We start from the raw sequence: 24,587 nt of genomic DNA on the forward strand, positions 1-24,587 counted from the left end.
CAGCGACGCTGGGGGATGGCACAGGGACTATAGTGTATTACGCTAGAGTTATGATCAGATGACCTCAATTCTAAGTCCCAATTCTGCCGTAAGCTCTGTAATACTGTGAGAAAACCCCTTTTTGTGCTTTGATTTCCTAAAAAAAAAAGATGTTATTAGTGATTCCCAATTTAGGATCCTCAGCATGTTTTCCAAAAGGTATTTCAAAACTGCTTCATTTTCCCATGAGAAGCCTGTTCAAATTAACTCTGATTCCAAACTTCAAGTTCTTGGAAACTCAGGTCCTTCTGAAGTCTTGAACTCATAAGGTTTATAAAACAGTCCTTAATAAGTGGCTGACAGATGTGGCTATGTATCTTCCTCTCTACTTGTCTGTGTTCCAAACCTGATGCTGTCATGTTGATTTTTAGGAAAATTTAAAAAAAGCAGGACAGATGGGCATTAAGAGACACATACTGACCATACTAATGAATATGATACCAAGCCCTGGTAAGCAGAAGAACTCCAACTATGTAGGAATCTGCATTAAGTGTTGTCCTAGTAAGTATATAAAACTATAAGGAAATGTGTTTATTAACACATCTGTACTCACAGCTCTTTTAATATAATTCTTTCACCTGGAACATCTCATTTTCACAAGGCCTCTGTTTTTTAAAATTTATTTAATTGGAAGCTAATTACTTTACTATATTGTGGTTTTTGCCACACATTGACATGAATCAGCCACGAGTGTACATGTCCCCCATCCTGAACCCCCCTCCCCACCCCATCCCTCTGGGTTGTCCCAGTGCACCGGCTTTGAGTGCCGTTTCATGCATTGAACTTGGACTGGTCATCTATTTCACATATGGTAACAGACATGTTTCAGTGCTATTCTTTCAAATCATCCCACCCTCGCCTTCTCCCACCGAGTCCAAAACTCTGTTCTTTATGTTTCTCTTGCTATCTTGCATATAGGCTGTCATCATTACCATCTTTCTAAATTCCATATATATATGCGTTAATATACTATATTGGTGTTTTTCTTACAAGGCCTCTTTTGTACCTGTTTGAACTTCAAACAAAGCAAAACCTGATGACTGTCTACCATACAGCTACCTTAGCTTTCAGTCATTTCTTCTTCTGTGTTGTGGCCCAAGCGGAAGCTGACAAAGGGCAGTGCACACTCGCAGATGTCACAGTTGACTATCAACGCTGACTTCAGCATTAGATACTTAATCCTTATAAATGCTTCAGAATAAGACGTGGAAGAGTCAGCATGGCTGTGGCTGGTTTTACTTTTTTGCACATGCCGTGTAGTTTATGTGTTGAGGGGATGGGCTCTGCAGTTAAGACATTTCTGGAGTGAACCCCAGATTTGTCACATATCCACAACATGCCTCAAAGCAAAAACCTGAGCCCCAGGTTCCTTATCGATGAAATGGGGAGACATACTTCTCGAGGCATGAGGAAACATTAAGACAGTGTGCAGAGTGCGGCCAGCTCAGAGGCACTCGCTGTTGGAACATTCCACAGCGTCCTGAGCAGCTGCGAACGGTCTGGCTGCTCCGAGCCGAAGGTCCCGACGCATACCACTGCTGCCAAGGCCTTCGGTTGTGTGTAGGACGAAAACAGAGCACTTTAAAAAGAACCCCTCAAACATTCCATAGGCCCTTCAAAGCTTCTCTGGGTGGCCACCTTCATCAGGCCCATTGTCAGTATTAATGAAAGTAAAAAAATGCATTATTTCACTTATTTAGAATCATTAAAATAAGCTTGTTAACAAAGAAGTTACTGATCCATGCTGGGTATTTAACTGCTCAAAATTAAGACAGAATCCCCATAATTTCAGGGGGCTATCCTCCCTTCAGGAGACCTGGCTGCTGACTGCAGGGCAGAGTTCTGGGGCTCGTGACCCTGTGGGGACTGTGGTCACTGTACACAGCAGAGGTTCTGCCAGCACTGACCAGCATCTGCACAGAAGAAGGGTTATGAAGGCAATGGTAATTGTAACCTCTGAAAGGAGGCTAAGCTATAGTTATCATCATTGCATAAAAATTTGCTGCCCTCTGCCTCTAAATGTAACTGTGATAAAATGTACATTTTCATTCCAGAAAGGACAGCTACAAGCAGTCAAAGCAAAAGAGCTAAGTATCATAAACTCTGCAATATGTAATAGAAACAACTTAAAATATGTAAGAATATACACATTTAATAAAAGATAGTATGGCATTGTGCAAAGGATCCTTGTTCAAGAATCCCAAGTCTGTCTGAGATCTGGTAACACTGTTTACCTGCTCTGTGACCCTGGGAAATTAATTTCTCTTCTGGGCTTCAATATTTACATGTATTAAACAAGGTCCTGAATTTTATTTCTAGGGTTCCTTTGAAATCTAAGATTTCACAACTTTAGGTTTAGATGATACATTACTGATGTAAATGTTATTTTTCCAGAGTGCTATTTTCGACTGGAGGCAGCAGAACTCTGATGGGCCGTCCGAAGCTCCCTGTGCAGTAAGCCAAGTTCTGAGACCCCCAATGCAGCCTAACTCCTCCTCTGCCCAGTTCTGCCATCTCCCTTTTCACAGGTGTTGATCTAAAGGGTGCTCCCTAATAAACATCCTGAACACTAAGCTTGACCTCAGAGTGGAGCCTGCCTCCAGAAAAACCCAGCCTGCTTGCAAAATGCTCCAGGGGTTTTAAAACCTTACACTCGTAACTGGTTCTTTCAAAGTATCCTAAATCACCTCAAGTACCTTAACTTCTAATCATACATTTGCTTTTTGAAAAACTGTTTTGGTAGACTATATAGGTTATACACAGTCTGCCAAAAGCCATTCCCCCCACTGCCTCTCGGCTACATCATACCATAAAGACTGGAAAAGCAAATGCCTGCCTTCCCAGCCTCCCGTGCAGCTGGGGGATCACTCAGAAGTAGTTCTAGCTCATGAGACCTAGCAGAGACCGCTGCAGAGGATCCAGGAAAAGCTTTGGCTTTCCTGATAAAGAGGAATTCAAGGAGCAGTGTACCAGTTGTCTTCTCTTCTTGCCTTGAGTTGGGAGTGATGGTGACCACTGTAGCCACCTTCTAGTGGCCACAAGAAAACGGCTGAGAATATTGCTGCAATGTTATCCCTGACAGCACTGTGTCACTGAATCCACACCAGAAGCCACTTACCTCCAGACTTAAGGAAAAAAACCCATTACTTGTTCATGCTACTATAAATAGGTTTCTGTTACCTATTTAAATATACTGTCATTTTTCAATATACAATTGGGAGGCTTTTTAAAATATTTTGGTTTCATAACAACTGTTGGATGCCACTGATATTTACTGTGTAGAGTCAGAGATGCCATATATCCTGTACTACCTAGGGCAGCTACACCCAACATGGCAACAGCATACACCATGGAAAACTCCAGAATACTCAGGCCACTTTCAACAGGCATATTAACTGAGCTAGTGCATGCACACTCTTTCTCATACATACATATACATGTATGTATGTGTGTGTGTGTATATATATATTATCTGTAGCTTGATACTGTGAAGGGAGACCCAGGATTTATAAAACATGGTCTCTGCCCTCTAGGATCCAAGTAATAGAGGAGAAAAAGACTGGTAGACAAACATTAAGGTTGGTGCAAAAGTAACTGCAGTTTTTCATTGTTGAGCTCTGCTATTTGTTATTAGAATACAGTCTTAAATAAATGTGGTTATGTTATACATCATTTTAAAGCACATTTCTTGCTTTGTTTGCTAATGACTTATTACTTGCCGTGTATTTTATATTATTCTAGACTAGGGAGATGACATTAGACAAAAAGCAGATTTAGGCAATTTTCTTATTCGAGTTCAAAATGGGTTGTAAAATAGCACAGACAACTTGCAACATCAACAATGCATTTGGTCCAGTAACTGCTAATGAACATACAGTGCAGTGATGGTTCAAGACGTTTTGGAAAGGAGACAACAGCCTTGAAGATGAGTGCAGTGGCCAACCATCGGAAGTCGATAACACCAATTGAGAGGATCATCGAAGCTGATCCTCTTAACAACTACACGAGAAGTTGCTGAAGAAAATATTGACCATTCTATGGTTGTTCAGCATTTGAAGCAAAGTGGAAAGTTGAAAAAGCTCGATAAGGGGTGCTTCATGAGCTGATCACAAATTTAAAAAAAGCTATTTTGAAGTGTCGCCTTCTCTTATTCTATGCAACAACGACAAACCATTTCTCAATCAGATTGAGAAGTGCAATGAAAAGTGTATTTTATATGACAATTGGAGATGACCAGCTCAGTGGCTGGATCGAGAAGAAACTCCAAAGCACTCCCCAAAGCCAAACTTGCACCAAAAAAAGGTCATGGTCACTGTCTGGTGGTCTGCTGCTGGTCTGATCCACTACAGCTTTCTGAATCCCGGCAAAACCATTACATCTGAGAAGTGTGCTCACTCAGCCCATGATGAGATGCACTGAAAACTGCAACACCTGCAGCCGGTACTGGTCAACAGAAAGGGCCCAATTCTCCATGACAATGCCCGACCACATGGCACACAACTAAGGCTTCAAAAGTTGAATGAATTCAGCCACCAAGTTTTGCCTCATCCGCCATATTCATCTGACCTCTCGCCAACCAACTACCACTTCTTCAAGCATCTCGACAGCTTTTTGCAGGGAAAATGCTTCCATAACCAGCAGGAGGCAGAAAATGCTTTCCACGAGTTTGTTGAATCCTGAAGCATGGATTTTTATGCTACAATAAGCTTATTTCTCATTGGCAAAAATGTGTTGATTGTAATGGTTTCTATTTTGATTAATAAAGATGTGTTTGAACCTAGTTGTAATGATTTAAAATTCACGGTCTGAAACCACAATTACCTTTTCACCAACCTAATAACTAGAGAAGCACAAAATCACAGGGGTCAGAAACAATTATAATTAAGACAGAGAGATCTTAATTTCTGGCTGGGAGTGATGTCAACTCTGGGCCCTCAAGAACAGGTAGGATCTGTCAGGCAGAGGGAATAGTATGACCTTAAATATAAAGTAGGAAAGAACAGGATATGGTCATACAATAGCTGGTTGAAGATGAAAGTAGACCAGGATGTGTACGTGACACAGCCAAAGTCAAAACTTGGTTTGGATCTCGTTTAAGGGGTAGGATGAAGCCATAGAGTGAAGCAAGCAGAAGAGAGAAAGCTATGAGAAGAAACTGAACAGTAGTGCATCTACAGGCAACAGGTGAAAGGATTTAAAAAAGTATCTGCTTAGCAGTCGTAAATGCTACAGAGAAGTTAAGGACAAGAGATGAGAAAGCTCTGGCTTTGCATCCAGGAGCTGTTTCTGCAGTGTCAGGCCAAGGCAGGAACCAGGGGTGAAGAACCAGAGGCCTGAGTGCCAGCCATTCACTCGCTGCCACACAACACAAGAGAAGAGTAGGATGGTATGTAGAAAATGAAGTAGCAACAAGTCTGTCCCAACGTGAAGAAGAAAGCCAGTGCTGGAAGCAGAAGAAAAAGAACCAGAGAAACACATCCTGAAGATGCTGATGTTGGCTCCAGAACAGTAGAGCACAAGCATCAGCTGGGAGGTTAGTCAGGTATGAGGAGAGGAAGGAGGTTTACTGGAGAGGCTCTGAGTCCTCTCTGTGAGCACCACACACGGGCCGTGGGGAGGCGGTGCAGCTCCAGAGGAGAGCAAAGATAAAGTTACTGAAAAACAGAAGGAGCTAGAGAATTTCATTAATGAAACCTACACGTTTAATTCAGTAATTTTAAAAGCCTACTTACTGTTCCACTTCCACCAGACTGGACGGCAAAGCTTGAGGACATACAGAGGGAAGAGTGGCTGTGTAGTAACACCAGGACCCAGGGACTGGAGTCAACACTAATTACTGGAGAGATTACAACGTGTGTGTGTGTGTGTGTGTTTTTAACTTATATTGCTTTTCCTGTCAATTTTAGGAGTATAAGAACAATTTCATCTATAGTATGCAGACTCCATAAGAATTCATTCTTTTAGGTATACAGTAGTTTAAATAGTATACCCTATAACACACAATTTTATTCCTATATTTATTCCTATTTTCAACTGGAATATAACTTACCACCGGGTCATACTCCCAAAGCTGGTTGCCTTTTAGGTGGTGGCATTTGAGCATTGTGACTGGGCCATTAAGTTTGGAGACATCCAAGCAAAGGTCATCTGTTCTAATTTCTTTGTTGGCAGTGTAAGAGAAAACCTGATAAACAAAAATGCACATATAAGCTTTAGTAGCAAAGTAAGTTTTATGTGCCCAAGGATCTGGCAGGGAAAAAACAAGTGTTGAAAATAAATGCTTTTTGAACTTTTATTAGTATAATAGAGAATAAACGACTCAGAAAAGCCACCACTGTTTTCACAGAGGAGAAGAAAAAATGACCTTAAGTTCCTGTATACACTGAGTTTATTGTTAAGGGTTGTCATCTGTTTGACTAAAAAGGGCAAAATAAATCTCATGTACAACAATGTAAATATGGTTCTCACAAAGGGCCGTTTACAAATGTTTCATTTTAAAAACAGTCATTATATTGAAGGCTCCATTCTTCTAAAGGTCTTTATTATTTGCTCTTTAGAGGTAGGAAAATATTTCCTGAATGATGTCATGAGACAAAAAGGGAAGATTAAAACAAATCCAAAAAGTATCCCTTTAAAGCTTTACTAAAATACTCACCTGATTACCTCCCATACCGTGACAGTTAAAAATCCCAACTTTTTCATTCTCTTTTCTAGCCATGTTATCTAGACACTGATTTGTTTCCACATTTCGTATCTAGGGGAAAACGAATAATGAAAGCACCACGAGTTAGAGACATTCACTAGACAGACCCATACAGATCTACACACACATTAAAACTGATCCACACTTCCCACTAAATCCTTAATTCCTGAGGCAAGATCTATGAGTTGGGGGGGAACATCATGGCCTAAGATTCTGTGGTCTAAAAACCTCTTAACTATTTATACAATTTATATAATAATTTTTGTGTTTCAAGGAGAAATCCTTTAAGTTCTTTTATCCCAAGCTGTTCTGGGATTTGTATTTAACTCAGTAAGCTCCACTTTGCCTAATAATTTTAAAGCAACCAAACAACTCCCTGTGTACACTGTCTGCCACCATGATAAGGGGGCAGCACTTCTGATAACTACTTTGATGACTTCTTAGGAGACTTAAGGTGGATATTTTCTAAGCAGAGAACCTAGAACTTGGCTTAACTGGGAAGCTTAAGCATACTGCAGTGCAAACACCACTCTTCTGTTAGATATTTGTCAATTACTGTAAAAAGCTGAATCAGTCATCAGAATCAGGAAGAATATTTTAAGCACTGTTCCTTGATATTTGTTTCCCTCTGAACCACTGTAGTTTAAAAGCATATGGCATATGACCCAGCAATCCCACTGCTGGGCATACACACCGAAGAAACCAGAATTGAAAGAGACGCATGTACCCCAATGTTCATCGCAGCACTGTTTACAATAGCCAGGACATGGAAGCAACCTAGATGTCCATCAGCAGACGAATGGATAAGGAAGCTGTGGTACATATACACAATGGAATATTACTCAGCCATTAAAAAAATACATTTGAATCGGTTCTACTGAGATGGATGAAACTGGAGCCCATTATACAGAGTGAAGTAAGCCAAAAAGAAAAACAACAATACAGAATACTAATGCATATATATGAAATTTGAAAGATGGTAACGATAACCCTATATGCGAGACAGAATAAGAGACACAGATGCATAGAACAATTTTATGGACTCTGAGGGAGAAGGTGAGGGTGGGACGTTCTGGGAGAATAGCATTGAAATATGTATATTATCATATGTGAAACAGAACACCATTCCATGTTCGATGCATGAGACAAAGGCTCAGGGTCGGGGCAATGGGATGACCCAGAGGGATGGGATGGGGAGGGAGGTGGGTGGGGGGTCCAGGAAGGGGAACACATGTAAACCCATGGCTGATTCATGTCAATGTATGGCAAAAACTATTACAATATTGTAAAGTAATTAGCCCCCAACTAAAATAAATAAATTTATTAAAAAAAAAAGTAAAAAAAAAAAAAAAAAGCATATGGCAAATTAACAGACATTTGTAAAGCCCCAAATCTGTTCTCATGCATTATCAGGTAAGCCAGAAGAGAAATGTGTGACAAACTACATGCTATGTAGATGGAAAGCAAGTTGTGTGTGATAGATAACATGGCAGTAAAGCTAAAACCACAAATAACTCACTTATTTCAATAAACTTGTGCTGTCTGCATATTATTCTATTTTAATAAGGCACTAACAAGTCCAGATGCATTTTTTTTTTTTTCATATAAAGATACAATAGTCTAAGTATGAATAACTATTATTCCTAGAGGGTCAGAATAAGAACTGGGGCTTTGGCCTAAGAGGGGGCCTGTTTAAGTCCAAATGATCCAGACTCTCTGAGGACAATTTCCTAAGAGTGATAAGTCAGCTCTATGCTGAGGCTGGTTGAGACAGGGCATCCATGTACCTACTCTGGAGTCCAGCACAGAGTAGACTCAGAAACAGTAATAATCTGCACTGTTGACTTATCACCAGTCACCTCCATCTAGCTATTCCATCAAAACCTCCAACTCAGTTCAAGCAAATACAGGATTTTCCAAGTCTTTAATCCTAACATTTCTTCACCTGAACATTTTAACATAACCCTGCCACTCCTGACCCTGAGGAGACTCCTGGGTATAACATATCACATCAGTCTCCAGGAATTCTTTTACTGCGTAATACACATCATCTTTTTATCCATTATTTTAAAGCAGAAACCTATTACCTCCTAAGTACATTTTATAAAAGGTTTTATACTTAGATACAAATATGCATGAAAGACACCTTTCTGCACCTCAGTGGGTAGTCAGTTAATACTTGATGATCATGGCTCTCTTAAGTGACAAAAATTTAGTTCCAATTTTGACAAGATGAGTCTTTATCTCATATGTCCATATAAAACGATTATTTCCTTATACTGTTGAAAAAGTTACCAATTGTTAGTCTTACATTTTCTTCAATTTTTTTTCCTTCAAATATAGATGTAGAGGTTTCTGAAGACAAGTGGTAAATGTCACAGAAATGATTACAGAAAAACCAACGTTACTGTCAGCTTATCCCTCTCACATGGAATGATCTTTTGGTAAATACTTACCTTTTACCAAACTGAATATGAATCAAAATTTAAAAAGTACAATTCTCCCCAAATGTAACTGGACTTCCTGTTACTCTGTAACTATTTTATATATCAACTTTAGCAATTCTGTTACCATAACTGATGTTGCTAACAATTACAGCAAATAAAGTACACTTACTCTACAATAGGCGTTGTTCTGTGAGTTTTACCTGTAACGTCTTATACTATTTTACATATTTTACATATTTCTAAGAACAATTCTGGATTGTTTTCTAACATGAGAGATCTGAGCCTTCATCCCTTGAGGATACTACTAACAACTAGATGTGAGAAGTAGAGTTCTCCAAGGATTGCAAACCACGGCCTCCCAACACCTGTCTTGGTGACAATGAACCCTGATCAGCAAGAAGTGGCCCCACTAAGACGGCTGGTCAGGGACTGAGGGTCAGTCCTCTACTGGGGCTTGATGGCACTGCTCCAAAGCACAGGGAAGCCTGGGGAGAAGCCCCGCACACTCAGTGAGAAAGCACTCCTGTAGAAGGGCAGCTGTGATGCTTGGTACCTGGGCAGAGAGGATTCTGTCTGGCTTAACATATAAGTGGCATCTCTTAGCTGCTCTCCCAAGCAGTTTTCCCATATGCTGATTGCTAGAGAAGACACTTTTCAGGGAATATCCTCCTCCTTTGTAGGAATACATGTGGGCTACCTCACCTACGGAGTGTATGAGATGATTTTTTGAGGACATGAAAAAACCAGGATGACTAGGGGAGAGTTTTGGGAACAGTTCTATCCTTTATGATGTCAAGAGGCAGTAGATCATTTAATAGGTGGTTTGGTGGGAGTTAATTTTGGAGCCTTTGGAAGAGGAAAAAATTAGGGACAAACATTTTTAAAGAAATGTTGGATTAGATGTTCAAAATTGTAATTCTATATACAGCCTTAAGACTACGTAACCAATCACCTGCTTTCCAGTGAACTATGGAAGATAGAAATGGTGGTGATATATATTTGTTTCAATGTTCATGCTGGAATGGAAATAGGTACCAGACTTGTTTACTCAAAATATGACACTTAAAATCATAATGATATCTGAAGTATGCGGTCTGGGGCAATGGCCACACTTTCAAGGTGCCTGGAGGCAGATGGGTAGGCGTGAGAGCTTAGGGTCGGGGGACGTGCAGGGCTGGGCCTCATTACTAGCCACGTGACCTTGGCAGGTCAGTATTCTAAGACAGTGATTCCCAAAACTACAATTTACACAACAACAGTATTTGCCACTAAACAAAGGATTTTGTGATCAAGTATGTTCGGGAAATACTGGATTAACATCACCAACTCAATGGACGTGAGTTTAAGCCCTGGGAGTTGGTGATGGACAGGGAAGCCTGGCGTGCTGCAGTCCATGGGGTCGCAACGAGTCAGACATGACTGAGTGACTGAAATGGATTAAATTTAAATAAATTTTCTTTACTGAAAGACTTCTCAAAGCCTTTTAATAGACTCGTGGTAGGGGTGGGGACTGAGGTACAGAAGAATATAAGGCAATAAAGAGCAGCATTTCCCAAACATTTTTGGCCATAAAATCCACCTCTCCTCCCCTAGCCCTTGCCTTTCTAACGAGCACCTTGAGAGACATCAGACATCAGCAGGAGAAGTTGCTGTAAAGTCTCATTTTCTCATCTGTAAGTGAGGTAACAGACACAGACCCTGCAGAAACTGACACCCAGTAGTAGGCCCACAATAGCCACTGATTTTCCTTCCTTAGCTTAGGTGTACACAGCTGTCACTAAAATGTTATTTTCTACCTTACAAGTTGATGATCATGAATGTGAATGAAACCAGGCAAGAAATCAGAGCCTCAGTTTCTTGGTTTCTGCTATAGTCTCCTCCAGAATTCTGGCACCTCATTAGGGGGGACAGTGTAAGCAATTAAAGGTATTTTGGGATCTACTTCTAAGGAACCTAGACTTACTTTTTCACTCTCTGCCATCAGAGTCATGAGAGTAATATGGCTAGACATGAGAAAAGAAAGTATGAGTATCAGTGGTTATGAGCACAAGCTCTCAAGCCAGACTGCTGTGTTCAAACCCTGTCTCTTCCATTTTATGGTTATGACCTGAGCCATGTTGCTTAAACCATTTTTTTGTGCCTTAAAGAAATGACTTACACGTAAAGTGGGGGATAATAGCACCTTTCTCAAAGTGTTGGAAAAATGAGTTAATATTCATAAAGCACCAGACTGGTGCTTGACATAAAGTTCATGCTCAGAAAATTTTAGGGTGGAAAAGCAAATGATCAGTCCTTAAGACTGGTTAAACTATAAAAGACTGGATTATTTGCTTTCCGTGGCTATTGTTTAGACAGTTCAACTCCGGGATTAACAATGATTAGATATCACAATGAAACACATTTATTCAGTTTCAGGTCCTACCAGAGCTATAATTACAGAGCCAGATTTCATGAACCCAGACACACTAAGTGTACAACTTCTGATTTCTCTTTCTGCTCTAAAATCCTTGACTTCAGGTTTCCTTGGGCCCTTACAAGATGACAAGTGATCCTTGATGGGCTAAGTTCTAGTCTCTGGGGAAGGAAAGCTCACACATGAGGAGCTATGATCACAAGCACAAGCTCCCTGGCTGCACTGTGGCGGGTGATTGTAAACAAGCCCAGTCCCCAAACCAGCACTTCACCCAGGACAGCGTGGCCTGGTATGAAGGGCATAAGTGCTTAAAACCAGCTGTTACTAAGGCAATAACAAGCAGGCCAGAGAGGGTAAAATCTGTTCTTTATACACAAAGCCAGCTGGCAAGAGGCAGGTAAAGGGCAAGCTTGCCTTGGCAATCAGCTACTGTGGGTTAGACAAGTGGCTCTTTGTAATACGCCTGTATTCTGACCTAGCTAATAATGCCTAAGTGTTGTCCAAAACTGGGTCAGTTCAAAGAAAGAAAATAAAAAAGCTCCTCAATCTTTATTCTAAAGGTGCTGTGCTGTGCTAAGTCCCTTCAGTCATGTCTGACTCTTTGCCACCTTATGGACTGAAGCCTGCCAGGCTCCTCTGTCCGTGGGATTGTCTAGGCAAGAATTCTGGAGTGGGCTGCCATGCCCTCCCTCCAGGGGATCTTCCCAACCCAGGGATTGAACCCTAGTCTCTTACATCTCCTGTACTGGTGGGCGGGTTCTTTACCATTAGTGCCACCTGGGAAGCCCCATTCTAACGGTAAGCAACTGCTATCAGTCTTCCCATGGCACACCCATGCTAGTCATTCTTTGACTGGATGAGGCTACAGCAAAGGGAGCAGGTGCTCACTAAGGAGGCAAGGAACTCCGCATACCCCTCATGTGTTTGAGGTGACTTCCTTAAATCACAACAAAGTTCAGAGGCAGGGAGCTCACTTCAGCCCTGAAGCAGCCTGGGTAACTACCAAGGACAGACACGGGCGTCCACGCTTGCCCTGGCTCTGGAGATGCTGTGACCAGGCAGCTCCTCACTGCCCTGCAGCTCCCCTGTGATCTATTTGCTCCACCGTATCCTATTAATCCTTTTCTATTTTACGTCTTCCCCTCTTTCCCCAAACCCCCATCACCAACAATCCCCCTTCACTCTCAGCCAACACTCTTGTGTTCAGCTGAAGAATCAAGTCACCAGACAGCTCTCTCTCATGTCCACCTCAAAGTTCCAGCTTCCAGCCCTCAACCCACAGTTCACCTGACTTGGGCCCACCCCTCTACCTTCCTTCTTGGTGCAGTGGAGGATTGCCTTCTCCCCTCAACCATGTCCCGACTTGTGCATCGGAGCTCACCACAACCCCCCTCCATGTGACTCCAGCCATCAGTGGCTCTTTTCTAGCATCTTCAAATTATCTCCTTTGTATCACTGCTATCAGAACAGTTTCATCTTAGTAAAAATAAAGAGAAAAACCCTTCTTTAACCCCATTTACCCCTCTGGGTACCACTCACTTCTCTGTTCAGCTTTACAGCACAATTTCTTGTCCACACTTCTCATCTCCACTTCTTCTCCTGATCTCCTGTGAAGCCATCAGAGATCCTGTCCCTCCCAATCTCCAGGGGAACCCGCCTGACACAGTGAGAGGGAGCTTCTGGACAACGTCTCCCTCACCAACCCAGTGGCCAGTTCTCAGGACTCGTCTTCCTCCCTTCTCTGCAGTGCTCCATACAGTCGATCTCTTCCTCTTTCTTAAAGCAAGTCCTTCACTTACTGGCACATCATGCTCCTGGGTATCTTCCTATTTCAATGCCTGTTCCTTCTCAATCTTCTTAGCTGATTCCCTCTCACCTTCACAATGTCTAAATTGTAGAGTTTTTTAATGTCTTATTCCTCATTCCTTCCCTCTTGTCCATCTACACTTACTCACCCCAAAGTGCTCTCATCAAGTTCTGTGGTTTTAAAAACCACTTATACACTGACAACCCCTAACTTTAGATCTCCATCCCAAACTTTCATCCAAACTGCAGGTTTTTTTTTTTTTTAATGCAACTACCTACCTAAAGATAGGAAACCATAAACAAAACCAAAAGACAACCCACAAAATAGGAGAAAATATCTGTACATGATGCCATCAACAAAGGATTTAGTCTCCAAAATTTATAAACAGTTCATGAGGCTCACTATCAAAAAACTGACTCAATAAAAAAATGTGCAGAAGACCCAGACAGACATTTCTCCAAAGACACACAGATGGCCAAGAGGCACATGAAAAGATGCTCAACATCACTAATTACTAGGGAAATGTAAATCAAAAGTACAATTAAGTACTACGTCACGCTGGTCAGAATGGCCACCATTAAAAAGTCATAACAAGTACTGGAGAGGGTGTGGAGAAAAGTGACTCCTCGCTATACTGGTGGGAATGTAAACTGGTATACTACTGTGAAGAACAGGATGGAGATTCCTCAAAACTAAAAATAGAGTAGCCATATGATCCTGTAATCCCACTACTAGTCATATATCTGGAGAAAACTATAATTTAAAACATGCACCCCAATGTTCACTGCAGCAATATTTACAATAGCTAAGACCTGGAAGTAACCTAAATGTCCTTCAACAGATGAACAGATAAAGAAGATGCAGTAGATATATACAATGGAATAAAAAAGAATGAAATAATGCCATTTGCAGCAACACGGACGGATGCAGAGATTATCAAGCCAAATACCAAATGATATCACTTATATGTGGAATCTACAATATCACACAAATGAACTTATCTATGCAACAGAAACAGACTCACAGACACAGAGAACAGATTTGTGGTTGCCGAGGGGAAGGTATAGGAGAGGGATGGATTGGGACTGTGGGATTAGTAGATACAAACTATTATATATGGAATGGATAAACAACTGTAGAGCACAGGGAACTATATTCAATATCCTGTGAAAAACCATAATGGAAAAGAATACGAAAAATAATGTATATATACATATATGTATCACCGAATCACTTTGCTAAAATGGTAGAAACTAACACAACATTGTAAATCAATGATATTTCAATACATTAAAACAGAAACCGTCCACATCTCCTGGTGCTTAGGAGAAAAATTCCTGCTAGAAAGAGACTTGAAAAAGTAACAACCGGTCCTCCCACAGAAAAAGGTGAGAGACTGAAGTACTAACATCAAAACCTCAAAAAGGCAAAACTGTCAGGGTTGAGGAGACAGAGACCCCTCCGTGCAATTACTCAGAAGCTTTGAAAGACCAGGCCTGAGAAGCATACCTGAGCTAGAAGTGAACTAAGTCTTTATACAACTGCAATCCAGCCCCACTGAGCTCAATCTCTGTTACGGACTGAACTGTATCCCCTCAAATTCACATGTTGGAGTCCTAACCCCCATTACCCTCAGAATGTGACATCATTTGGAGACAGGTTCTTTACAGAGGGAGTCAAGTTAAAATGAGGTCATTAGGGTAGGCCTTAATCCAGTATGATTGGTGTCCTTAGTAAAGAGGGAAGATTTGGAGTCACATGTGTACACAGGAGAACGCCATGTGAAGATGAATATTTCAGTTTGTTAAAGTAAGTCTATTGAAGACACCAATATAACAAAAGTCTAACTGTGAAAGGTGAGAGGTAGAGCCTTATTTTAATAAAATGTAACATGATAAATTAATAAGACTTCAGGTTATGAGGCAGACTGCATCAACTAACAAGGACTTTTCCCATACTTGAGTTTAAATAATTTTAACATACAAGTACTCCATTGTTAGAAGTTTAACCTCTATTCTTTTTTTACAAATCAGTGAGAACCACACAGAATACATTTTTTTTTTTACCTCTCCCAAAGAGAAATAGTGACGTGGAATCTGAGAATCAGGATAAATATTCTCTAGGTACCAAGAGAATGGTCTGCATTGGAGCTTGTGCCTTAGACCAAGTCTTGATGCTATATCTCCATAATCTACCTTTGTAACACCTGGTAAAAGAAATAAGTCACTGAATTATTAATGTTCTGTCAGGTAATACATTTCTATTTATATATTGCATCTAACAAGCCAAACAGGAAAAGCAATATCATTTTGGTGACATACCACAAATCTACCTCCCAAGGTATAAAACAAGAAAATAATGTTTTTCAAAGAAAAATTAAATTTATATGAGAACAGTTTACATGCCACTAACAATACACACTACTGTAAGTTACCTGGGATCACAAAACTTTAATATTTACTAAGGCAAAAACAAAGATCAATTTTGCCCAAATATGAAGCAGATGTTAAACAGAGCAATTGTTTCCAGTCAGGTACTTCTCACATAGCTCCCTAAATTGTGCACCCATCCCCCTCAACCCTCACCCTCGCCCCGGACAGTCTCGTGGTGACTGGAAGAGGATAGAATCATAATGTCAGGGAGATTTACAGCTGATGGAACAGCTGTTGCCAAAACTCTGAAGAGCAGATAAAAGCTCCTGGGGCTTTGCACTGGCCTTGAAATACTTGACTATTTCATGTAAATGTTAAATGTTGTGGTTAGGTTTAAAAAAAAAAAAAAGAACATGAAAAGCACCTGGACTAAAACAGTAATTTCTGCAATACTGGATCATGTATTATTATTGTTCCTTTGTGTGTGCTATGTCGCTTCAGTTGTGTCTGACTCTTTGCGACCCTATAGACTGTAGCCCACCATGTTCCTCTATTCACGGGATTCTCCAGGCAAGAAGACTGGAATGGGTAGCCATTCCCTTCTCCAGGGGATCTTCCTGATGCAGGGATCGAACCTGTGTCTCATGTCTCCTGTGATGTAAATATTATACCAGGCTTTTGTTAAGCACTTTCTATACTATATGTAATTTCATTTATTCTTTACAACAACCTCTGAGGTTAAGTGTCTCGCCTCTGCTCAAAGCTTCTTTTCCACCCCTTCTAACCCCTCCTTAGAATGCATTAGGATCAGACCAAGAAAGTTTGTCTTGTGTTTCTAATGCAAAATAATGCTAACCTGGAGAAATTATATAGAAGAAATTCTTGAACTCATCCATCCACACTTCTGCAAGTCGTCTGTTATTTTTATTGATAATCTGCCCTGTGCCTCCTGGAAATGTGTAGGGTGTAGCTTTCCGAAAAACATGGCCAACATGTGAGCAAGTAACAATCTCCAAAGTTCCTCCACACTGCCAAATCTGGAAACAGCCGCAAAGAAGACCCGTTTTAAACACCAACAGTTAAAAAAATGTTCACATCTACTGAATTTCATGGCTGGAATTTCACAGAATCAAGGGTGTATGTACAGTGGAGCTCCTGCTACATGGTCCCAGAGTCAGTGCTTCCTCAATTTTTGGTTCTGATCAAACCAGAAGTTGAAGGTTAAATTCAGAAAAGACCTGAGGTCCAGAGCAGTGTTTTTTCTAACTGCAGTCCATCAATCTTATAAGGGTCATAAAATTCAAATTTGATGAACTGCCACCAGCACTTGGCAACAAGGACATACTGTTTCATGAAATGTTTACATTATGGGTTGTGTGTATACTGTATTTATTAATATGGTTCATGGTCAAAAAAGTTTTGACCATGGAGTGTTCAGCCGGAGCCCAATCTGTTCATCCTTCTCCAAACCTGTGTCACAACCTACACATTAAACAGAACCTAGAACTCTCAACTTGTGGATTACTCATGAGTTACTCAGTGGCCAGTGAGAGCACAGTCTAGTGTCTTTGTGAGCATAAAAACAAAAAAAGGGGTAAAAGAAAGATCATTAAGTGTGGTTTCACATCTTTAATCAATTATCCTTCTACTCCTTTCAAAATACATTTTTCTGTAAGTTAAAAGTCTATTTAACTGTAGACTATTTTCAATTACAATACTTTTTGAAAAGTCTTGACTTTGTTAAATACTCAGTGTGCCTACTTTAACGCTTTCCCAGGATCATAAAGTGATACAGCCAAACAGGATCTCCAAGATGCTCTGGAGTCCAAACTTCTCCTCTTATAAACAGCAAGGTGATCCACCAGGAATGCAGTGAGCTAGCAGGGTTAGACTTCTACAGTTCACTGTGGTTTTCACAATAAGCCATGTGTCTAAAGTTCATTATTTTCAGAAATACACATCATTCTAAAAATAAGTTGATTTCTGTGAACATGAAATGCATAAGACTTAAGGCTGACTGGATTAAATTAGACTAATTTCAAAGTTCTTTTGCCTTTTTCTTTTTATTGAAAAACAGAAAGCTGGTAAAGTGGCCAGGTTTAAATAAGAGAGAACAATTCTCAGACCAGAAGGACACAGCATATTAAAGAAGGTAAAATTATGTTTTTGGCAGTTAAGGAACAAAGTAGCATTTACGAACTACATGTTATTTTTATTTACTTTTAGAGTTTGAATTACTTCCTTGAAAGTAAAGACAACTGGGGAATCCTGTGTAAATTTTACAGGTGGACTACTAATATAACTGAATTATTTGCTTAAAATACTTTAGAATGAACCTTTAATACTATCACCAAACTTTTTATGGGCTGAAGGCTACGAAGTCTGATTAAACTCATATTAAATTCACTTTTTATTTTTTCTTTAGAGAGAACAAAAATATTCAAAGCATATTCATATTTGAGGTTATACAGGTTACTTTTTTCAAAGGGAACTTACCCTAAAGGAAATTTCTAGGTTTTCTCCTCCCCAAATATCCATTCCAGCATCATATGTTCCAATTTCCTGAAAGTAATCTCTGTCTATTGAAAAAAGGCCTCCTGCCATTGTAGGTGTTCTGAAATTCAATCATAATACTATACTGTTAATTGCAACAATTTAAGGTTTACTATCAGTTTTTGTTTTTAAAAGTAGTTTCATAACTGTTTATAACTATGGAATAAATGCCGATTCTCACATTCTTCAGAAACTTTTCACAGGCCCCAAGGGCTTTGTTTTTATGCTGAGTTATTTGGTTTCCAGATATGACCTGCACCCCAGTCACGCTCTCACAGCTCCTGCCTGGACACCCTTCCCTGCCTGGTCCCAAGGGCTCTTACTGTCTTCAGTGCCATTCTTGATCCTCAGGTCCTGACTGAGCTTCCACCCTAAACTCCTTAAGTTGAAGCTATTTCTTGTAATCTTCATCTGTCTGTGACACACTCCAGAGTTTCGAGCAACTAAAAATGTAGTTGACCATGTTAACCAACCAGACTCACGTCAGCAGCTCTAGCACACCAGGTTTTAAAGGGTGGCAAATACTGCAAAGATGTACGATTGAACAGGACAAAAACAGTGCAGCTCTTTTCCTGAACTTTAAGGGAGGAAATGAAGTACAGAATAAAATCAATATGTTCCTCCTAAGGGGATCATCATCCTGACCAAGTACAGTAAATTCTCTGCCACAAAACATGGCTCAGGTATGCGGAATGGGTGGGAACAGGTTGAATTAAGCAGAGAAATGATAACAAAGGAGGATTTAAATAAATGAATACCAAGTACTGGTTTACCTGAAGAATGAGTATGAGAGAAAAATGGGTTCCAACTAGGGAGAACGTAATTAAATTCTAGGGACAGAGGATATATGGAGATACTAGTTTAGGATGAACTGGCCACCTACATAACCCCAAAACATACTCATTCCATGCACTGGTGAGGGAGGTAGCATTTGCTTTTACAGAAGAAATAGTTGTTTCCACCAAGAAGTTAGGACTTAGTTTGATTTTAGAAGACAAAAAAAGAACGAGAAAGCCTAGTATCTTAGGAGTTAAAGAAAATAGGCTGACACCCAGCATTATCCTTCAGTGCAGGGGTTTCCTGACCTAGGTTTGACATCTAATTTACCTAGAACTGTTATGCAAACCCGTCTGTTTATGCATGTAAAACAGGCATTTATACAGGTATCCCTGCCTACCGCCCTACCCCCCAGTTTAGGGAAGACTCCTAGCTTTTATCAGGTTTTTCAAAGAAGTCTATCATTCATGAAATGTTTAGCAGCCCTTGGTTTAGATGCTGATTTGAACTGTCAGCCAAAGAGTGAAAAAGTCCTTTACTGGGAAAGTAGGAGAGAACTTGGGCTGACTAGAGACAAAGAGCATAGAACTAGTGAAACCTCTCTCCAGCTGTCAGAACTAGACTCAATTCAAAGGCAGACAGATCTGGGAAGCCTAGGAGAGGAGAAGGCTAAAAAGCAACTCTCAATTACTACAGAAGCAATAGGCTGATGCAACCAGAATAAATCCTAGGATGGCTCAGAAGGCTCAAGGTCTCTCTCTAAAGGTCCTCAATAGCATGAAGCTTTTTATCCCTTTCTGGAAAAAAAAAAAAAATCTATATAAGACCAAATATAGAACAAAAGAAAAAGCAGAAATGCATTAATGGGTATCCCTTTTATACTTTTGTCAATTCTAGTTATTTTTATACTTGAAACAAGTTTTTTCTAACCTTGTCAGATGGTAGATATCTGAATTTAAAGTCTTACATCTTATTACCCAGTTTTAGGCAATATTTTCACATCCTGGCACTTATAATTACTGAAGGGATGGTTTAAGTTAAATATTATTATCCCTAGTGACTGAATTAAAGCATAAATTACAGATGTGCAAACTGTTGTTCATATAGGAATGAAAGAACATATGCATGCCACTATTATTTCTCACAGGCACTAGATTTATAGAAATGAAAAATTTGAACTTATTTTTTTACTTAAAAAAGAAATCCGTCTTTGAAATAATGACATTATTTCAAATAAATAATAATGATATTATTTCAAATAAATGAAAAATGGCTCTTAACTTCACATATGGTGAACAAATCCTTTCAAAATACATTTAAAATCCTTCTAATGTGATTCCTGAAGCTTCACAATCCCCTGCCAGTAACACTTTGGGGAAAACGTCTGACGAATCAATTACCTCACAGGAAGAGTTCGATCACCTTTCCTTCTGTCCATTTCTCTTTGGGGAACGGGATACCAGCGAAAGTTGAGCTTCCAGTTGAACCCGCCATAGGTCATGTCAGAACCTGCCATGTACTCGAAAGTGTCATCACTGATTACATCTATGATGGGACAGACCACTGTCTTCCTGGAATCATAAAAGCAGATGAAAAATCTTTGAAAACTTTCCTTTTTGAGGTCTGTCATAACAACTACATAACAAGTATATACTAAGTGTTTTTAAAATAAAAATGCATTCTGTAATGTTAAGGACAGTGGTGAAAAAAATCCCCCACTCTATCCTACTGAGCTAGCATCATTTATCCTATTTATTTATAACCCATTGAAAATAACCTTCCACCCCTTTTCCATTCAGACTTTTACACTTCTTGCCACATGAAAAGTACTTCAAATATTTCTACAGTATTAAAAAATAACACTTTTAATGACTACATATTTAACAGTTTTAAGCTAATAACTTTCTTAAAAAATAGACTTTTGGACATTTGTGTTTCTTATAGATTTCTGCTATTAAGAAACTAAGGGATCATGTTCATATATATATTTTCACTTTTGCTTGAAGAGTAAACTTCTAGGAGTGACACTAGTGAATTAGAGGAAAGAATTTTTTGTGGCACTGCTCATTACTGCTTTCCAAAAGTGTTTTATGTATAGGTATATACAGCTTTCTTATAATGTCATCAACTTTGGATGCTATTTTCTTGCAATTGTGTAATTATAATAATGTTAAATAGTATCTCTGGGTTTAAAAAATTTATCTTTTCTAATCATTAGAATGAGTACTTTTTATTGCAGTTTCTATTTCTTCATATAAATTGTCTGATCATACACACTAAAAGTTTTTCCTTTTGGTTACTGTGATTTTTATGAACCTGAAAAACCACACATGGCCACAGCTCCTTCTAAGGAACACTGCCCCTCTCAGAGCCCTTGGGAGCCACATTTTAGAGTATCCTCCCCATCTGACTGGTGTCTTATTTAAGAAATCTTTCCTTACTCCCAAATCATATTCTCCTATATTATCTTCAAAATGAATTACATTTTTGCCTTTCACATTTGTCTTTAGCCTTCATGAAACTGATTTTGGGTTTTCATGCAGCAAGTATCCAACTTTGTTCATTTTCCTTATGGGTGACCAACTGTCCTAGTGCTACATATCTCAGTCTGCTGTAATCATAAGGGCCAGCTCTGTCATAAGTCAAGTTTTCACCATAAACACGGACTGGCTCTGTTTCACTAGTCTAATCCCTGCATCAATACATCACTGCCACAATTAAACAGCTTTAAAATAAGTCTTGATAGCTAGTAGGACAGGCCCAGCTGTACTTGATTCTTCTTTTTCACAGGTATTTTAGCTATTTTTTAAAAAAATATGTATTTCCATATAAATATCAGCATCAGCCAGTTTCTCCCAGAAAATTCTGCTGAGATTTCAATTAAGAACACAGTGAATTTACAGATCAATGTAGGGAGAAATGACATTTTTATATTGACTTTTCTATCCATTAACATTATCCTTCTCTCTGCTCAGATTATTTTCCAGTGAATTTCAACAATTTTCAATTTCATGCATCATTTGTTAAACATATTTCTAATCAGAGCCTATGATTCCCATTGCTATTATAAATGGTATCATTTCGTTTCTTCTTTTTACATTATATTTTCTAACTATTCCTGCTGGTATGGAGAAAGCAACCGACTTTTCTATGGTGATTTTATATTTGGCAACACTGCTAAATTCTTATTATTTCTACTACTTTGTGTATAAATTACTTTTCTTTGTAAAAAAAACATCATTTGCAATTGATAGCACCCATTTTTTTCCTTTCCAATTCTTACACCTTTTATTTCTTGTATTATTGCAAAATCTAAAGCTTCTAATAATACCGAGTAATATGAATAATTCAGGGCATCCTTATCTTGCGCAAAACACTTTCAACATTTCTCTGTTATGTTTGCCAGTTAACATGTGTGTGTTTAGCTATCCTTTTTAAAATTTGTAAATTTCCATTCTGTAATAGTTTACTAAGTATTTTAAATCATAAATCAATGTTCACTTTAATCATAAATGAACATTTTTTTTCCTGTATCTACTAAAGTGATTATAGAGTTTTAATGACAGGGTTTTAATCACAGTTTCAGAACTATGTTAAAAGGGTCTACTATGTGAATTGGTTTTGTAATATTAAACTAAACCAAGTAGTAATGATATGTTATCTATACATATATACCGATATGTTATCAGTGGTCCCCCACTTTTTTGGCACCAGAGACTAGTTTCATGGAAGACAATTTTTTCATGAAACTGGAATGGGGGAAGTGTGGTTTGGGGATGATTCAAGTGCATTACATTTATTGTGCACTTTATTTCTATTATTATTACATCGGCTCCATCTCTGATCATCAGGCATTAGGTCGTGGAAATTGGGGACCCTTGTGTTATATATATACATATATATATATCGGAGAAGGCAATGGCACCCCACTCCAGTACTCTTGCCTGGAAAATTCCATGGATGGAGGAGCCTGGTAGGCTGCGGTCCATGGGGTCGCGAAGGGTTGGACATGACTGAGCGACTTCACTTTCACCTTCCTGCATTGGAGACGGAAATGGCAACCCACTCCGGTGTTCTTGCCTGGAAAATCCCAGGGATAGGAGAGCCTGGTGGGCTGCTGTCTATGGGGTCGCACAGAGTCGGACACAACTGAAGCGACTTAGCAGCAGCCTATACGTATATATTGATATGATATTAATAAATCCCAGTTGGACTCAGTTTGCTGGTGGTGTGAGATTTTCGTATTAGGGTTCACCAGTGGGTTTGAATAATTTTCCATGTACTTCTTTTCTGATTTCCTATCAAGGTTATACTAGTTACATAAAACAAGTTGAACTGGTATCCCCTTTTTCTGTATCCTGTTTACAAATTCTTAGAAGAGATCTGTTTTCCCTCCTTCACCCCATATCAAGGTTGAAACAGCCAGGTTGCCTTTGGTGTGATAGAATTCACTTCTCATTCTAACCCAGAAATACAGACAACAGAAGCTTAGCTTTATGCAGATATTTGCCATTTGTCTTCACACTGTAGGCAGGGCCCTGGCCTTGGCTCCTATCCTCCCATCTGTTTGTCTTTCAAGGTAGAAGATCCATATCCCCTAAGTTCAGCAGGAAACCCTACAAGTGAAAGCTGGCTTTAGTGTCTGGACTACTTACTTGTATGCACTTCGTTCTGAGAGCTGCAAAATTTCTTACTTTAGTGCCAACTTGGTTATGCACTTAAAAATGTGTTTTGTATTTATCCAGAATTCAGCTTTTTCAGTTGGAAAAGTTATTCAGGATACCTGATCTACCAAACAGCCCAATTGGAAGTTGTTGTGGTTGTTATTTCAGGCAATTTCCCTTTCATATTCTGTCATCACTTCACACTGTTTTCTCCAAGGGTCTAGGCTTCCTGCTTCATAAAGGTTACAGACTGTCTTTACACAAGAAAACACTTCCTGAATCAGTCATCTGTTATATACAGAAAACAATTTACAGATATCCTATGTCTTCTTCAGGCAGTGTTCTCCTTCCTAAAGCTATTGTATCTTCTCATTGCCCAGTTAATTCATCTTTGAAAGGGGAGAGATGTAGGTCCAGTATTTGCTTACAAACAGAATAGATGCAATGACAAGCTCCCACTATGCTCAACTTGGGGGCTTCCCAGGTGGCACTAGTAGTAAAAAACCTGCCTGCCAGTGCAGGAGACATAAGAGACTCGCATTCAATCCCTGGGTCGGGAAGGTCCCCTGGAGGAGGGCATAGCAACCCACTCCAGTATTCTTGCCTGGAGAATCCCATGGACAGAGGAGCCTGGCAGGTTACAGACCATAGGGTCACAAAGAGTCGGACACAACTGAAGCAACTTAGCATGCACACACGCTCAACTTGACTAATAAGAGTTTACCCTGCTGAAATCTAAATCTTAATGTTAAGTTGACACAGCCAGCCTCTGGTTCAAACTGCAATGACAAGCAGAAATGCAACAAACCTAG

General features: G+C 39.5%; 1 protein-coding gene and 1 long non-coding RNA gene across 4 annotated transcripts in view; one reads left to right on the top strand and one right to left on the bottom strand.

The window, feature by feature from the left end:
• The window catches only part of LOC145534590 (uncharacterized), a 41,447-nt gene extending 37,736 nt beyond the window's left edge, over positions 1-3,711 (top strand). Inside the window, exons 2-3 of the long non-coding RNA XR_014074781.1 lie at positions 411-540; positions 2,434-3,711. This is a non-coding gene — a long non-coding RNA (uncharacterized LOC145534590). The remainder of the gene's footprint in view (positions 1-410; positions 541-2,433) is intronic.
• Positions 1-24,587, bottom strand: part of GALNT1 (polypeptide N-acetylgalactosaminyltransferase 1) — a 118,310-nt gene that overhangs the window by 1,551 nt on the left and 92,172 nt on the right. For all 3 annotated transcript variants that reach the window (XM_081562427.1, XM_081562428.1, XM_081562426.1), the window contains 6 exons: positions 20,512-20,682; positions 18,278-18,395; positions 16,638-16,818; positions 15,476-15,615; positions 6,695-6,793; positions 6,089-6,223 (listed from right to left, as the gene is read on the bottom strand). In XM_081562427.1, coding sequence (XP_081418553.1) covers positions 6,089-6,223; positions 6,695-6,793; positions 15,476-15,615; positions 16,638-16,818; positions 18,278-18,395; positions 20,512-20,682 — 844 coding nt within the window. The remainder of the gene's footprint in view (positions 1-6,088; positions 6,224-6,694; positions 6,794-15,475; positions 15,616-16,637; positions 16,819-18,277; positions 18,396-20,511; positions 20,683-24,587) is intronic.

This window comes from Giraffa tippelskirchi, chromosome 14, assembly GCF_054371585.1.
Source record: "Giraffa tippelskirchi isolate mGirTip1 chromosome 14, T2T-mGirTip1v1.2.pri, whole genome shotgun sequence".
Classification (NCBI taxonomy): domain Eukaryota; kingdom Metazoa; phylum Chordata; class Mammalia; order Artiodactyla; family Giraffidae; genus Giraffa; species Giraffa tippelskirchi.